The 17909-nt window shown below is 37.4% G+C and overlaps 1 protein-coding gene across 3 annotated transcripts in view; it reads left to right on the top strand.

Annotated features, from left to right (window-relative positions):
* COL5A2 (collagen type V alpha 2 chain) overlaps positions 1-17909 on the top strand; it is a 166060-nt gene that overhangs the window by 110319 nt on the left and 37832 nt on the right. For all 3 annotated transcript variants that reach the window (XM_052676463.1, XM_052676462.1, XM_052676464.1), the window contains 11 exons: positions 2466-2690; positions 4190-4203; positions 6227-6259; positions 7044-7076; positions 7710-7763; positions 11272-11382; positions 12654-12731; positions 14331-14375; positions 14886-14939; positions 15541-15594; positions 16945-16998. In XM_052676463.1, the coding sequence (XP_052532423.1) occupies positions 2507-2690; positions 4190-4203; positions 6227-6259; positions 7044-7076; positions 7710-7763; positions 11272-11382; positions 12654-12731; positions 14331-14375; positions 14886-14939; positions 15541-15594; positions 16945-16998 (714 nt within the window). In that variant the 5' untranslated portion in view covers positions 2466-2506. The remainder of the gene's footprint in view (positions 1-2465; positions 2691-4189; positions 4204-6226; positions 6260-7043; positions 7077-7709; positions 7764-11271; positions 11383-12653; positions 12732-14330; positions 14376-14885; positions 14940-15540; positions 15595-16944; positions 16999-17909) is intronic.

Genomic DNA, 17909 nt, shown 5'->3' on the forward strand with positions numbered 1-17909 from the left:
GGTCTGCTAGTGAAGTGGCAAAGCATGAATGAGTTGGAATTATAGTTTTCACATTCCTATTAGTATGGCATTGTCACAGCATAAAGGAAAGCTAGAATCAGCTAACACATTTTAACCTTAAAGACATGCTTACTTTTCCTTTAAAGTTACCAGCATATATGCAATCTGGCAGTAAATCAGACCTCTCAATATATTTCCATAAGTCAGGATGTGTTCCTTTTGCCTCCCTTTGTACATCTCTCTGAGCCACTTAGTAGGACTCCATCAGAAGCAGTCCCCTTCTGGCTCAGCTCCTATTTGCCAAGGCAGTTGTTGCTATATGGCTTATTTGAAGTTATGACAGAATGCTGACTTTGGGCTCAGTAACTGAGAAATTTCATTTATTCAAACTGCTGCTCTTGAACAGCACAGCGAGTTCTCCTGGTGCTGCATTAAGGAAGACGGAGACCATATGCCAGACATCTGGGGGAAAAAGGCTAAGTATGTCAGACAGTGTGTTATGTCATGCACACAAGGGAGAAGTGAGAAGAGTGCTTTCCAGAACACATTCTGCAGTTTGGAAAATGATTCTCACAGTGTCATAAATGGACTGTACAGCACACTTGGTTGATGTCTTTACTTCACAATGAAAACATTTCCTCCTGAGCTTCTGCAGCACCCCTTTGAGCAATTTGGTCAGTTTATGCGATGAGCTGATCACGGTCAGGAGATGACCTGGTATAAATTTTGATTTCAGTTTTTGTTAGAAAGCTGCAGGAGCTGATGATGGCAGGCAACAGTTAATGATACATCTGCTCCATTTCTCTGGGCTTTTGACATTGATGGAGTAACTGGACTTGAGCTAAGGCATGAAGCCAAAATCCCAAATCTGTTCCTATTTATTACTTTGTGATTTTCTGTTTACATCTGGTTCAAATTACAGCAGAAAGGCATAGAACAGCGAAGCTGACTGTGTGCTTAGTGCTGTTAATTTTCACACAAATAGTAAGTTTTTTTAACAAATCATAATCATTGACTACTGGGATGCACCTAATGCATGTATTTATAATTGCCTCTATTCCCTATTTTATATCTATTAGAAATTAGAGCTGCTTAGGAAGCTTTGCTTAGCAATTTAAACCCAGTTGTTGCAGTTTTGAAGACATTTTTATTAGGAGGGTTTCCATGGTCAGATGGAGCTCCCACACAGGGTGTGACTACGCCTCATTGCAGTATCTCAGGGTCAAGACGGTCCTTCAGAGCACAGGAGCCTGCGTGGGAGCCCTGCTGTCCCTGTGGCTGAGAGGGAATCCATGGCACTGGGGTTTTGAGTTGCAGGGTTGTGACCTCCTGCCTAGGGGCAGTCTGGGGACCGTTCATTCTGTTTGCTGGAGCCTGTGTTCCTTCAGAGGATGAAATATTTGTTAGGCCAAAGTAATTATAAAAATCTTTTCTGCTGCTGGGACATTCTTTAAAAAAAATTGGACTACTGAGGAAAAGTGTATTTTGCTTTTTGGGGGAAATGCTGGTACTTACCTTGGTATATATAAAAAAGGTGCCCATGAAAATATACACAGATACTTGTACTAATAGTGTAACACAATAAGAAGGAAACAAAGGCATGGACTTCACTTTGGGTAGGACAATATATGAACGGGTAGTTACTCCCCATGTTCCTCAAACCCAGTAAAATAGGGAAAGTTTTGAAAATTTTAAGTTGTCTTGGGACATTAAACACACACACACACACACACACACACATATTATGCATGTGCTGATGTGATCGTGTGTTGGAAGACAGTGAGCTGGATTATAAGAACTGAACAAACCCAGTGGTTTGAGGAGCCTCTCTTCATTGAGCTGCAGCTGCTGCTGTGCATACCCTTGCAATGCACGCTTTGGTTGCCACTGGACAGTGACTGACTGTCTTGTTTGGAAGGCTTCATCCTCCATGCTGGTATTACCTTATTCAAGATCCTCACAAATAAGGTTTCTTCCTTTTCAACAAGCCTGCTATCTTATTTTTTCCACAAATACTTTAAGTCTGGCAGTGTAAAGTATCTGCAGCGGGGTATAGGTAGCACATAAAGGTTCTTTTCCTCAGAAAACGCCCTGTTGCCCTGTCCACAGGAGTTTCTAAGAGCTGGCATATGGCAGGAGTTCTTCATTGAGCAGAAAGGCATCCAGCAACTCATAAAGCAGCATTCATTTGAGATCACATGATGGATTTGTGTGCTCCCTGATGGCTCTATTTTACTTCCTTGTGATAGAGAAATAACATGATAAAATAAAGTAGATGTTTGACTGGTATTTAGAACTTTGTAATGCTGACTTTGAGCTGTACTGATGGACTGTGTTTTCTTCGTGCATGTGGTGCTACTTTTGATCTCTAAATGTGTTCTTTGCTCATCCAGACTTACTCCTCCTTTGATTTCACAGTTGGAAAATATATATATATTTATATGTATATTCTCTCTCCTTACCAGGAGAAGATGTTGAAGAGATTGCCTGCACTCAGAATGGCCAGATGTACCTGAACAGGGATATTTGGAAGCCCTCACCGTGCCAGATTTGTGTCTGTGACAATGGAGCTATTCTTTGTGATGAAATCCAATGTCAAGATGTGTTGGAGTGTGAGAACCCACAGGTGCCCCCAGGAGAGTGCTGTCCTGTGTGTCCGCATACCGCACGTGATTTTGACCCTACCATTGGTAAGCTTGCTTTAATTCACTTTTTGAAAGGTGAGCCAGTCAGGCTGGCCTTGAGAGTGAAATTTGCTCGGCTGCTGTGGCTCAAATTGGAACAGGGAGACTTTTGAAATGTAGCACAGCTTGAAGTCAATATGCAGAAAGATTGCTGGTGAGGCTCAAGTTCTCTAAAATCAACCCAAAGAAGTAGGAAACTGGAAAGGATACTGAAATTTCTAATAGTATTTCCTTGGTGAGTATTTAAATCTGAGGACAGTAAATACTGAGATGCTAGTTTCTGACTTGATTTGCAGCCTTAGAACTAAGAGGCTGATCTGAATTCTATCCTGATGTTTTGAGATTGGTTTTTTATTCTTTTGGTGGTTCTTCTGGAACTGAAAGATCAGTATGCTAAGGCACACAATAAAATAAACACATACTTTGATAAAGTACTTAATTTCAAGCGTCTCCAGTAGCTGAAAAAATTTATATGAACAGTCAAGTGTAAGTGCTATTAAAATGCTTCCCCAAAATAAAATGATGGACAGATAATTCTCTTGTGAGACATAAAAAAAAAAAACCCAAAAACTAACGACAAACCAGTATGAAGTTTTCATACTGTTTGTGTACCTTCTGTGATATACCTTAAAGGTGATATCTGTTCCAGTTCATTTTTACTTCCAGAGGAGACTTGGATGAAGGAATTCCTCTAATACTTCCCTAAGAGAAAATCTCTTATCTTGCAATAAATATTCATTAATAGAGTACATTTTTGAACTATTCTATATATAATAATTACAGCAGTTTTTTACAGGATACTTGATTAATTTTGATTAACTTAGTACAGGATGAAGTAATAATGAGTGTGTAGTATGGACACATGTAACTGAGCAGTGAAACAAGATATATCAAGCATCAGTAAACAGATGGAGCCTCCTGCTGTGTTTTGAGAGGCATTAGGCCAAGGCCAACAGATACACCCAGAAGATAGAAGAACAGTATAGAAACGTTGCAGAATTCCTTACTGTAATTCAAGACATTAATAAAATATTTATCAGAAGGATTTTCTTGGACATGAGTGTAGCTATATAGCTCTAACTTGGGCATACTGCAAATAATATTGCAAAAATAATATTGCAAAAATTTAACAAAAGAAAAAGTGTGGAAGATCTTCCTGTCAGTTCTGTCTTTTGAAAAATATGATGTTGTATGTTATGGATTCATCAATATTAGCACTTTAGCCAGTGCTAAAAGTTTCTAAGAGCTCCTCAGAGGATATTCTAAAGTGCTTTTTCTTATTCTGTGCAATGCTGAAAAAGACTGAGTACCAGGAGGTGTCTGAGGAGGATTCCTCAGACTTGAACAAGAGAGCATGTGTATACCTGGGACCTTCTCCAGCTCTTTGTACATCCAGAATCTGGTGTGACTTTAGCTGTAACACCTTCACTCAGCTCTTTCTGTTTCAGTCTCTTGAAGTAAAAACGTTAATTTATTCTCTTTTCTTCTTTTGTCCTTTTCATTAGGTAGAGGAAGAAAGGTAAGATTTCTTTCTGTATTTTTTGATATGTTGCAACTGATAATAAGTATCCTGCATCTCCTCAGATCACTTCACAAAAATTAGATATCACCTCTTGTATAAAACGTTTATTTTTTCCTCTTTTTTTTTTTTCTCTCTCTCAGTGGCTAGGGAGTTTGCAATAGAAAACATCATGGAATACAGGCAGAAAATCCTGTTAATATAGAGAATCCCTGCTATCTACATCAGAGAAATCCCTGTTTAAGTAACTTGGTTGTCTCATCTCTAGAAGCGCTGCACAGTGAGTGAAGGGACCACTAAGTTATTAGAAGTCACAGTTTTAAAACTTTCAGCTTGGTTTTGATGAGACTACCTACTGCCCTGTGTGTGATAGGTAGCATAATGCCTCTTTAATCATGCCTACTGTATTTGTTCAAACATTGAGCAGGAGACCTGTCATATTGTGGTGCAAAGCGTTACTGCATCTTGTTTGGGCTTCCCTGCGTCAACTTCAGATATAATTCAAGTGACAATAATAAGTAACATAATTCAAGTGACAATAGCAGGGTCACTTGCACTGCTGCATGTAGGCAAGCAGCCCCTGAGATAATTTGCATGGCTAGTACACTGGCTTTGCATCTTGGCCTGCTTGTTGCTGCACCTGTTTACAGGAGCCTATATGCTACCTGCTTCTGGTAGGTGAAGATACTCCAGAACTGTCATGCCTTACAACTGCTATCCTGGCCACTAATTTGATCAGCTCTATCATAAAATTATACTTAAAATTCAAGGTTTAAAAACTATTCTACACCAGTCTTTGATCTAGCTTATATTTTTAATACATACTTTGGTTTTCTTACATTTGCAGTTGTTTCATTGTATTGTATACTTGGCCATGAGTAAATAGATATTTGTATAAAACCTCTAGATGATAGCACAGATGTCATAAGGGCACTCTTCAGACATGTCTAAAGGTATGAAACACCACTCAAAACTTTTTTTTGGCACCCTTTGTGCTTTCATTACAGTCTTTACTCAGGGTGCCCAAGATAGCTTGCACAGCATTGTGGCTATGTTCGAGCCAGTGCTAAGTAGAACGCTGGCAACCATTACTGTCTGCTCTGACAGATGGTTCTGCAGTTGTGGCTCTTCCCAAGAGCAGGACAAGGATGCTGGGTGAAGGACCAGAGCAGTGTAATCCTGCTCAGGGCCACGCTTCTGTGGGCAGCGCGGTGTACAGTGTGCATTAAACAGGCAGGGGATCTATTTCTGCAGGAGAAATGTAAGGAGTTACAATAAATAAACTTCAAAGATGGCAAGCAGCTACAAGAAATAATTGAAGTGAATTTTAGGTTATCCAGGCTGTGGACTCATTAAAACCAAGTAACTCCCTACACAGAGTAAATAAATGGAAATAAATGGGTTATTACAAGCTTGCTAGATGATAAAGGAGTCCCTCTTTTTTTTTCTTAATGAAATGGTTACCACCAGTAGGTCTAAACCCATTTATTTTATTTAACGTGTAATAGCTGTGAACACACTCTGCACAAGAAAAAGTAAATTGGCAAATGCAGTCCCCTTCATTTTGTGGCCATGTGATGTTGCTTTGTGTTCTGTCTCTACACTGCGGATATACATGCAGGTTTTTTACGCCTGCCATGTTAGGAATTCTAGTTAATATCTTGAATAAATAGCATCTGAATTCTGTGGTGGGTTCTGCTTTTCGAAGGACTCAAATCATCACAAAGCAGAGTGAGAACATGTTTTTTTTCACTACTGAAAAAATCATGGCAACGTTTCAGTCTGTCCCTTTTTTTTCGGACCGCGTTTTGTGGAGTTGGTTTATAACCTTCATTTAATCAGTCTCTGTACTCGTTAAAAATTGTGCAGATTACCTTCTGCAGGACTTCAATTTAGACTTGGGTGTATCTTTAGAAAAGTCTCTGTGTATTTCACAATCACCGGGACAGAATTGGCAAAATTGGTACTGTTAGTTGTACTTCAATTTGTTTTCTACCATTTTTTTTATTTCTATTTTTAACAGGGGCAAAAAGGAGAACCTGGAATCGTTCCACCTGTAAGTCCATTTTTCTTCATTTATTAGAGCTCCATTGAAGTGTACGTTTCAGTACTTGAAGCAGAATTGTAGCTGTTAAAGAAATGCAACAAGAGCATATATGCTGATATTGAAAGGAATTGAATGAGTTACATATATGAAATTGCAAAAGCTTGTTAATTCCATTTTGGTGAAAACAAATCTTAGAGTTTATTCTGTCAGTCTTTTATGTTTTACTTCAGTTCTGTTTAGGTATAGTCTAAACTATATCAATATATATCAATATTAGTGTTTAGAAAATGCATTAAAAGTAGAGAACTGGTGCTAAAAATTCTCCCTTTCCACCTTTACTGTTATGCTTTTTGAGAATGATAGAACCATTTAGATTGGGAAAGTCCTGTAAGACCATCTGATGTCTCTCTTTAAACCATGTCCCTAAGTGCCACGTACACGTCTGTTAAATACCTCCAAGGATGATGAAAGCCACATCCCAGTCTGTTGGATGGTCACAAATTAAAGGACTAGATAAGCTATCTCATTGTCATTTATTTGTTTATTTATTTTTGTAAAAATAACAATGGTGCTTCCAAAGACTTTATTCACGTAGCTTGTAGAAATTCTGCAAAAAGGAAAAAAGAGAGGATGTAACAAATACTTTATTTTCAAAAAGCCTTAGAACTTGCCTGGTATCTTAATTCTCTATAATACTATTTATTTTTCAAGAAATAACTTTCTGTAACAATTTGTGGTGACAAATACAGGCATAATATCATGTACTAACTTTTATTTATATTACTTTCTTCAGGTTTCAGGAATACGAGGCCGCCCAGGTCCTGCAGTGAGTATTTTCTTATCTTCTCTTCACTTTTACAATTTTCTGCCATTTCTCCTTTGTGTTGTGAGAATGATATAAGGGAGGAATCTTCCACACGTGTGATGGGGTGTTGTTTGCAAAGTTGCTGGATTTGGAGAGGTAACAAGATTATGGAAATTTGTGCTAGGTCAGCCCATGACCTAAGCAATAGATGTGTGCTTTGTAGCACACACTTGTCTGTGGACATTTGAACATGGTTGTTGCTGAGGAATGCTTTTCTAGCAGGAGAAGAAGGAGATTCAGTCTGCTCTCCAGCTGTGAATAAGCAGAGAACAGTTGTGGACTATTGTTGAAGAGTGTCTCAAACTTGGATATTTCTTTGGGATCTTCCAGCATTCAGAAAATCTGTGCTGGATTAAGCTGTGGAGCACATGAGATATGAAACTATTTCGTAGATCTCTGCATCCTGTTTGTACTCCCTTCAGGCAATATGCAATCGAGAAGAGGTGCTCAGGTCATAACTGTTTTATTTATGATCACATGAGGAAAAAAATTGCAAATTATTTTTCACGTAGGCGTGGCATTCCATATTAACAGAGCTTTTATAGATCATTACCTAGTTTAAAAGGCATTTAATATTTCTAAACTTTCTTTTAGGGACCTCCTGGTTCACAAGGACCACGAGGAGAACGAGGACCTAAGGGAAGACCTGTAAGTTATTAAAAAGTATTAGAAATTATTTTCTGTACTAACCTCAAAATGTTAGATGGCTTTAAACTTTCTCTGTGTCTTTTAGAGTTATCAGAACTTTCCTCATATCTTCCAAGAATTAGCTAACAAACAGAAAAATGTTTATGTCTCACTATCTCTGTGTTTTGAGAAAAATAATTGAGACTAAGTGGTATTCTCACTGCTGGCTACTGATTACTACTGTGAGTTAGCAGCAGTGTGGATTGTGAGGATTGGAGTGTTTCAGAACAGACAAAGCTCAGGAAATTAGCAGGAGTTAATATGTGACTACATATGTTGGTATGCTGGTGAATAATATAATCGAGATTGCTCAGTGGAAATAAAGACTTCATAAGGGAATTTCAGTGTCTGCATGTGGAGAACCACAGAAAGGCCAGACGGGAGCGCTGAAAATACCAAAGACAACATGTTCCTGTTGAAAAAGCTGGGACAAAATGCAGAAGCTGTTTTTAGCAGGTTTTATAGAGTTGTGCCATTTTAATTTCTATGTGGATATTTTCCTATTCCTCTGGAGAGAGCAAGCCAGTAGTTAACGTATTTTGTTTGAATGACAGAGCTGAGTTTTAGGCATAGGCCTGAGACTGACTCCTTTCTGTTGTTCCTCTGGTGAATGCCTGTTGTCTATAGGTGGTAATGACACTGCTTCTAAGATGGGGAATGACTGTATTGCCTCTTGAGATAGATGCCAAGCCACTGCTGCTCTCTGGATCAGGCAACATTAAGACCTTTGTCTGGTGAATGTCTGTCACAATGCATAAAGGAATTCTTGAAGTAGTTGTGAAATTCTGTGGTGTGTGGAGGAATCTTGAATGTGTTTGCAGAGATGTCTGACATCTTCTCAGTGTGCAGTTTGATCAGCTAGACACTACATTTCTGATCCTGTGCTGTATATGTCTTTACAAAGTCATGGCTAGAAACACTTAAAGTATCAAAAGATTGTGTTATTAAAAAAAAAAAGTTCTGAGTTCCTTTGTATTATTAACAGTGCTTTGAAGAGAAATGAAGGGATTAGGAAACACTTATTTGAGAATGTTACATCAAAGGTTTTGTTGAGATCTTATGTCAGACTGCACATGGCAGTGCTTTAGGTCTGTAGTGACTGCTAGTGCAGGATTTTTGGTTTACACTTCTGGAAAATAGAAAGTTAGCTTACACCTCCAGTTTGCAACATGAAAAACTCTCAATAAACGTTGTTTATTATTTGTTTAAAAGTGGTAATGGAACAGATAGGCTTTTGCTCTATAAAATTCAGTGCAAACCCACTGAAGCACATTTCCAAGCCTTTTGTTTGTTTGAATTTATATTTTTTTAAGATATTTTAAGTGGATTCCTACTGACTAGTGAGTAGTAGAAACTCAACCGTGTGATAGGTCTCTGCATTTTACATGAGCAAGGAACTTGGATATAAAGTGAATTCAGAACTATTAGCATAGTATTTACTTCCAATTATTTGTCTGTGTAGTAGTGAGAAACGTAAAGGCAGCAGTATGTTTGGATTTATAAAATGCATCTGGAATGGGAAGTTTTAGAGTGTGATACAGTTTACAAATGAACTTATGAAGACAGAAAATATGCTTGAGCATGCTCAGAGTATCAGCATGTTTTGTTTCAGTATTTTTACACTAGATAGTAATTGCAGTAGAAATACAATAGTTTTGAAGTGTTCTGCTGTAAGCTGCATTTTCTATTACAGGCAAAACCTGTAATAGTATTTCCTCACCAACAGCAGCAGTGGGCTGGAATTAATAAATTGTCATTATTCTAATACATATTTAAAGGATGCCACCTTGTGGCCTCTGCTAGATTTTTAAAATATTTGGTAATCCTCTGACTCTAGCTGAGCTGCTAAAAGTAAAGGTTTCTACGTGTACGTATTAAATATATACTATCAATTAATTTTAATTAATATTTACTCGAAGTGCAAGAAGATCTGGTTATATACCAGTGGTTAGTTACCAGCTATAAATACAGAAATGCTTTTCAAGGGCTTCTGAGCTTGTGGGGTGGTTGTACTGTTGCTCTTGAAGCATGCTTAGTGACCAAAAATATGGTTTCTTTCCTAAGTAGGAGCTAAAAAAATAGCCATTTTACTACGTCACATCTTGTTAAGGTATCTTGGTTTGGGTATTTGTAGTCATTTCATAGAAGCTTGCTGAATCCCTTCAGGCAAATCCTCAGAATTTTCCTCCTTCAGACGTTACGGTCTTGTAGGTTTGGCAGTGTATTCTTCTTTTTTAGTAGAAATACCAGATAGTAAAGTTTTTTGATAGAACCTTCTGTTTCTATCCCATGTGCAAGAATCTGCACCATCTTTCTCAGAATACCAGCTATTCACAAATCAGTTGTGGCAAGTTTATGTGTGTGTGCATGTATATCTGATAACAAAAATTTTCCACTGGTTACTTGGCATATAGGAATTTAGACCATGAAGATGCAGTGAGAACTGTGAGAAAAGAATGGTTTATTCAACAGAAGTTTCCAGGAATCTTAATGTCGATGCCATTCCAACATAACTCTTTCCCAAGAGAATGCATTATCTTTACTGTATAAATCATACTAGTCAGACCCTACATTTCCCTGGAACGTGTTGCCGACTGCAAGGAAACACAGTCCTCATCTCCTGGAAATACAAGAAAGCTGTCTAACTATGATTGTGTTTATAAAGATGAGTCATAGAGTCAGGCTTCCAAGGGTCCTTAAAGTAGAAGAGCTCATTATATAGTGTAGACTTTTTTCCTCCCTGTTTTCCAGCCTTTTTCTTTTAATGAAGAAAGCAGCAGCAATAAGCACTTTGAAGTCGGTGTTTAGGATTGAAGAATATCTTCTCCCCTACTACTATTTATTTTATTGTACTGATGTTTTTATTAGTTGCTTTTTAAATTAGTTTTGGTTCTGGTACAAGATAAGATCATGCTCAGAAATCAAAAGTGGGTGATAAAAATGGGAGCAGTGGGACTAACCTCTCTATTCTGCAAGCTGTGGTTTGAGATAGCATCAACACCAAGCGACTTGCTCTGTATTTTTGGCAGTGTGACTGTGTTGGGAATTCAGCAACAGTATGAGCTAACCATTCATGATGTCAGAAGGCTGCAGAAATCAATGGAATTTCCTGAGTTTTTATGTATGTGTACTAGTCTGAGCTATCTATATTTTGGAAATAAACTCTTGATATTCTGTACAGTGCACAAAGCCAAATAGTTTTTCAAGAATAGCATACTCTTAATATGGAATGATGGGAAGCCTGAATTTCCAGAATAGATTTGGAGAGAAATTACTGCAATTTCCTTGTGTGTTGGATTGATAACTCAGATTAACCCGCGCTTCTCATCTAAAGGTTAAGAACAGCTGTTGATGGATGTTGTTTATTTGAAGATCTTACTTTACTAATTTGGATTTATCAGAGACGTTGTGTACAAGGATTTTCCTGGATACCTTTGTATCCTCTTAGCATTTTTTATCTTCCCACTAGGGTCCTCGTGGTCCTCAAGGGATTGATGGAGAACCCGGTATCCCTGGCCAGCCTGGTGACCCTGGTCCTCCTGGTCATCCTACCCACGCAGGACCAGACGGACTAAGCAGGGTGAGTTTTACATTTGATTTGGTGGAATGTGAAGTGATTGTTTGTTCCACATCCTACACAATAACTTCTATTTACTTCAACAAATGCAGAATGCTGTTCTAACTATTCCTGTCTCCTAGTCAGGAGGAACAATGGCAAGCAGGAAAGCAAGTTCTGCAAAAAACTGAGATAATTTAAATGTGAAAATACTCTGAAAGGACACTTTTATAATGGATTTTAACATGCAGAAAAGACAAGGTTCCCAAATCTAAAGCCCTTTACAGGGTCCCATTAATTCCACCTGGCTTAAATGCAAAGGGTCAAATCAATAGTACAGGGAAACTGGAATACCAAATTAGTAGTACAGCAAAGAAAACATAGTATAGATTATAAATAAGGAAATAATCAATATGAGTAATTAAAATGTCATTCAGTCTACTTCTTTCTGACATTGTTCAGACCAACACTTCAATGGTTGATCAGGAATTATCTGTGGAAAACAATGCTAACCAGCCCTACATGTGGACAAAATATTCTGCAAGACTTACTTTTTTCCTAAATTTTGTGGAATGATGACTGACTGTGACAGATTTCTAAATTTCTGAGGGAAGTTGAATTACATGTTTGTTGCTATGTGAAAGGTACCTGCTTTGTTTCTCACTCTGTTGTTCCTGCCTTATTGCTGAAAATAGTTGTTATTTGGCAATAAGAAAGGAATATCATTTAGGCCGACAGCCTCCAAATTCAGGAAGCTTTTCTTGGCTTAAACACCATTCTGAATGGGCCTGAATCTGGCAGATTCAGTAAATCTCTTCAGCGTGGAGGAATCCGTTAGAACCACAAAATGCAGCCTAATGTAGCTGATTTTATGATTGCATGTTTCCGTTTGCCTTCAGATATTTCTGAACTTGAGGCACAGCAAGTGAAAACAAAGCAGTCTAGAAGAAATGAAGAAATATTGTAGGTGAAATTCAAGTATGATTTAAACTTGAGGATGATGAAAGAAATGTAATTACTTCAATTAGAAGCTTTTCTCTTTTTAGGTCATTTTCCCTTTTAATTAAGGTGTGTGTAGAGGTAGAATAGAAAGCAGATAATGTGATGCATTTGACTGGTCTTTGATGCCTTGAAGCATTCAGATATATGAAAAGAACCTTTATTTTACCAATTGGAACAAGAATTTACTTGTAGTGCTGTAAAGCCTATTGAAGTAGTGAAGAGATAGTTGCATAGAATTTTGCCTTGTGAATAAACATGATTGACAACTAAAATCACCCATCTTATTTTTTCAGCCATTTGCAGCTCAGATGGCAGGACTGGATGAAAAATCTGGACTTGGTAGTCAGATGGGGCTGATGCCTGGTGCAGTGGTAAGACCAAATTAGCCTTGTATTGTAGAATAGTTCTGAAATAGAGTGCATGTACAAAAAACAAAGTAGAATTCATCCTCTTCAAATTCCCGTGACTTTGGAAATTAAATATACAGAATTTTCCAATGCAGCTTTTAATGGTATCTGAAGATAGTGAAAAGATGTCAAAGTTGAAGCTTTTTGTTCCTCACTCTGTCCTGCTTTTTGTCTTCCTTTTTCCTTCTGAAATGCAACAGCTATTAGGGTATATTAAAAAAGCAATGCATGATTTTCTCATTTATTGAGTCAGTACAGAGGAACTGGAGAGTGTCAGGTGTAGTGCAGAGCTGAATAAACAAATGTGCAGCTTTGGAGGTTTCTTTTTCATGTTGTGCCATTGAAGATAATTATTTTTGGTAGCAATTTAAAAGAGTATTTCTGAAAACCAGCCGTGAGCTGATTGTTTTAAGGCAGGCGTTCTTTTTCAACAGTGAGTCCAGTTTTCTCTCACTGTTTAGGTATGTTCTTCATTTTTAGAGCAATGGGAACGTACTGGTAACATGGAATTTTTTTTAATCTTCTGTGAAATCCATTACACCACTCTAAACTGTCTGTTTGGGTTATTTTTAAATAGTATCTCTTTTTGCTGTGTGTATTTTTTCATACTGTGGTATCGTGAAGATGTTGCTAGCTTTTTTCCTGTCATTTTTAGCATTCTTTCTGGAGAAAACTCTCCTTCAGTGACTGCCCTGTCCATAAGTTTGCCTACCTGCATCTTATCCGTCCAAACCCCCAGCAATTAGAACTCAGTTTTAACACTGTTTGAAAGGCTCTCAGTAAAACTCAATAACTGTTATTCAGCTAACCTACTATTTTTTGTTGGTTTTTTTTCCACTTTTTAAAATTTTGGTTGAAAAGGGCATAAGTATGATGAAAAACTACTAGAAAAATAATGAACTGTGTGCTAAAGAGAAATCTCGAATCTGTCAAAATGGAAGTTATTGTCTGCTATATACTTTTTTGTCTTGGTATAAGTAAAAAAAAAAATGACTTTCAGAAGAGATTACTTTATATTTCAGGTTCTAAAAATACCACGGAACTTTTGAAGGGCAAATCTACATTTTCTGTAACAAACAGCAATCATTTGGAGTCTCCTCCTGTATTTTGTATGATTCGTGAAAATGCATCCTTTCATTACCACTCCTGCTCATAGCCAAGAACAGTGCAAATTTATTTTATCATTATTTGCATTAGTAAATTAATCTAATTAATTAAATTCAATTAAAGAAGGAGACTGTTTTCCCCCTAGATGTAATTGTAGCCTTGGATTTTTCTAGTAAAATTATGCACTCATACAGGCTGTTCTTACTGATGTCAGACTGTGACATCCGAAGCTCATGTTTTCAGTGGCTAATGAGTTATGCTGCTGTGGCTTTTGAGTTTGATTAGTTTCATTTGATGTGCCTTATTTGGATTTTATAACATACAAGCCTTTCAGAGAGTTTGTCCATGCAAATGTTAACTAGACGGTTGTTATCAGCCAATTTTGCTGTCTCTGAAGGGTAATTGTTGCTTAGGGAAACATGGTCTTCAGTCTGTAACGTTTTATTATTTTGATAGGGTCCAGTGGGTCCAAGAGGTCCACAAGGCCTCCAAGGAAAACAAGTAAGTGTTTCATCTTATGTGTTTTAAGACAGTTGGCCAAAGAAGATGACAGAGCATGTAGTAACTTGTATATGTAGAAGAGAACTCAACTCTGAGACTGTCTTAAGTATGGCTGAATGCGTCCTCATCTAGAAGTGAACCTAAATGTACTGCTTTCAAGTTCTGCTTCAGATCTACTCTATAGACTGTACAATTTATCAGATCTCTAACAAGGTTTTGACCCAACACATCTTTTAATGAGGATGGGCAAAGGATGCTGCTTCAATTGTGATTTTGACATTAGCGTGATGTTAACGTCTTATGGGACTTCTGTATGGCTCAGGGCTTCTCTAAAGAGGAATCCTTCCAGAGAAATCTTAGCATCTGCCTTTCACTCATCTGTGCTTTTTTCTGAATGAGAATCCAGACTGTCCCATAATCTGTTGTTTTCCTTATCCTGATTTTTAATTTATATCCTTTTATGTTTGCTTTATAGAATATGTAATTATACTCATCTCTCCTCAATTATAGGGTGGTGCTGGCCCCACAGGCCCTCCTGGTGAACCTGGAGATCCAGGACCTATGGTAAGACCAGTTAAATTCAAGCACTTCTACCATAAAATTGCAAACCGTTTATTACACCTCCTTTAGAGATCTTTCTTCCATGCTGTCTCAACCAAAGCTAAGTAATGAATACTTAAGTAAAGAGTTGTGGTGTTTGAAGTATGCCTTCAGGGATCAGTGAACTTGAATTATTTTGTATCTGAGTGATATTATAAACAGTCTTTTTTACTTTGCCACCACAGACCTGAGGATGGCTAACCATGAGTAACACCATAGCTGGTAGGGTAGCCCATAAAGGAAGATGAAAATATTCATTTTTTTTGAAGTACTATAATGATTCAAAAGTATAAGTGAGAGACAGACTGGGAACAGTAACTGATTTTTAATTTCCTTTCTCCTGAAGAATCCATCTTGCATTTTTGTACTATAAGTGTATACATTTTAGCTTAATGCAGCTTTCTTAGGGGAAGGATGATTGAAGCACCACAAAATTTTGCAATCATGCTTACACATTATAATCCTTTTTCTACACCTGTTTTTTTGTGAAACAAGGCATTCAAATAGAGCAAATAGCTATTTTAGTGACTAGATTTACTTCTCATCAAATCTACTTATTCCTTAGGGTCCGGTTGGTTCTCGTGGACCGGAAGGGCCTCCAGGCAAACCTGGTGAAGATGTAAGTTTGTTACTGTTCGTATTTTGTTTTATTTCAAATAAAACAAATATTGGCTTCTTTTAGAGAATGACTAATGAGCAGATGTGTCTGTTGCAGCTACGTGTTTTCTATTTCCTTTTGTAATCATACTTCCCACTATCGCAGTGTCATAACAATAATCTTTAGCAATGTTTTTCTGTTCAGAACCTACCTTTCTTCTCACTACACGTTACCATGATACCCAAAGTTTAAGCCCTTATTATTTCTTTCCTCAGCCAGTTCTTCAGTAAGTTGTCTTTCTTGAAATCAGGGGGCAAATTGCAGCCCCTGCTCTCCTTGGAGTGACATGATGAGCTAGAAGAACTGTAACAATAACATGCACCTGGATATGAACAGTACAATTTACTATTAGAAAACTTAACTAAATAATTTATTATATCCATAATTGATTTTATGATTATTTACACATATTTCATGTAAAATACATGCATATGAATAAATGTATACATACTGCACAACAATAAGCTGGGGATTTTCCATTAGACATACATTCTTTGTTTGCAAAGCATGTCAAATTCATTGGAGTTGTGAACTGTAACTGTAAAGTGAATTGAAAGCTGGAGATGCCAGATGCTTCAGTATAGAAATTACCATGGGAATGGTTGCTTTCCTGTTAAACTGAACCAAACGGTATAAGAATCTGTGAAAACAGTTTATTCTCAATGCACTGAAACTAAATATCAATACTACTTTAGGAACTTTCTCCATTTCCAATGTCTGTGTGGGTTTCATTAATTGCATCTGTGATGTGTTTTTACCATCTCTCTGTCCAGAAACTACTTTTCATATTTCTGCAGTCTGATGTACTGGATGTATGTGACCTACCTGATATGTATAAGGAATATTTGATTATCTAGGAGATTTTCAGTCTTTAAAATATTGCTTTGTGGAGAAAACCATCAATGGTGGATTGTACTCATTTTACAACAGAATTCAAACAGAAGGAGAAGTAACAAGCTGTAATGCATATCGTTTTAGATTTCTGTTCCTAAGGACAATCAAAATGATTCGACTGCCAAAGGCTGCCTGGTTCTAAATTCCCAGCACACCACCACCTTGCAGCACCACCTGGCACTTTAGACTCAATCTTCAGTTTCTGCAATTCTCTGTTACAATGTGTTTTAAGTTAGTGCATGCAGTGCAAGCTGTTAGTCGTGTATGCAGTTGCTTTATGTTACTGAAAATGTTACTGTAAAACAGGCTTTGTATTTGTTTGGATGGGAGATAGAGGTGAGAAAACTGCATTTTTTATTTGCTGTTTTTATGTATCTTTTGTTATTTTGTTGTTGGTGTTGTTCTTTTTCTTCTTAGGGCGAACCCGGTAGACCAGGACAGTCTGGTGAGCCCGGATTTCCAGGATCTCCAGTAAGAGCATAATTATTTGCATTTTAGCAAATAGCCATAATTATGTCATCAGTATCTGTTTTCGATAAGTGCAGAGCTTACTCATTCAGCTTCTGCAGTGTTTGTGTCACCTAACTCTAACAATTCAGGTCAGTGTAATAGCTAAGAAACAAACAGGTGTTTCAGCAGTCCCCTCAATTAATCTGAGAGTCATTTCCTATATGAAATATGCATGAAGCAGATGGCAGTGCCTGCCAGTTGTACAGTTCCCAGTATCTCACATTGTCATTTGTAATCATGCATACTGTAGTATAAAGTGATGTCAGGTTAAGGTGGCAGTGTTCACCTTTCAAGTCTGAGACAGGGGAAGAAGTGATGGTATCATGGACATTATCAAAAATATTGTTATGCATTTTCAGTGTGTACACATGACTAAAGTATTTCCAAGTAATAGGTACTTGTGCTGCAGAGAATGCTCATCGTGGTTCACTCTAGAGATAAAAGAAAGCAGTTATGTCTGATAAACCATTTTGCCATCACATATAACATGATAATGTTATATTTGACCTGTATTAGTCACATTTCTATACCTGGAAGGAAACTGTAGTGTGGCTGAAAAGGAGACAGGTAAATCCACGAAGCTGCCTGATACACATCATCTCTTAAACTGCCTCCTTTTCTCTCAAGCATTCAGTTTTTGCCAGTTAATTTTGTTAGTGGTGAGAGATACGATCTCTTCAAGAGAGAAATTATCTTCTAGTGAGGCAGCGTTGTCTCCTAAGCCTTTCTTCAAAATTTTATGGATCAAAGATGATATTTTGTAAGCTTCATGCTAATGTAGCCTATGAAGCATTCTGTTCAGTTTAGGCTGTTTTATTTTTTACTTAATAAAATCATCTTTGTATGCTTTTAGAATAGTGCATGCAGTTGAA

This window comes from Tympanuchus pallidicinctus, unplaced genomic scaffold (assembly GCF_026119805.1).
Source record: "Tympanuchus pallidicinctus isolate F22 unplaced genomic scaffold, pur_lepc_1.0 scaffold15, whole genome shotgun sequence".
Lineage (NCBI taxonomy): Eukaryota > Metazoa > Chordata > Aves > Galliformes > Phasianidae > Tympanuchus > Tympanuchus pallidicinctus.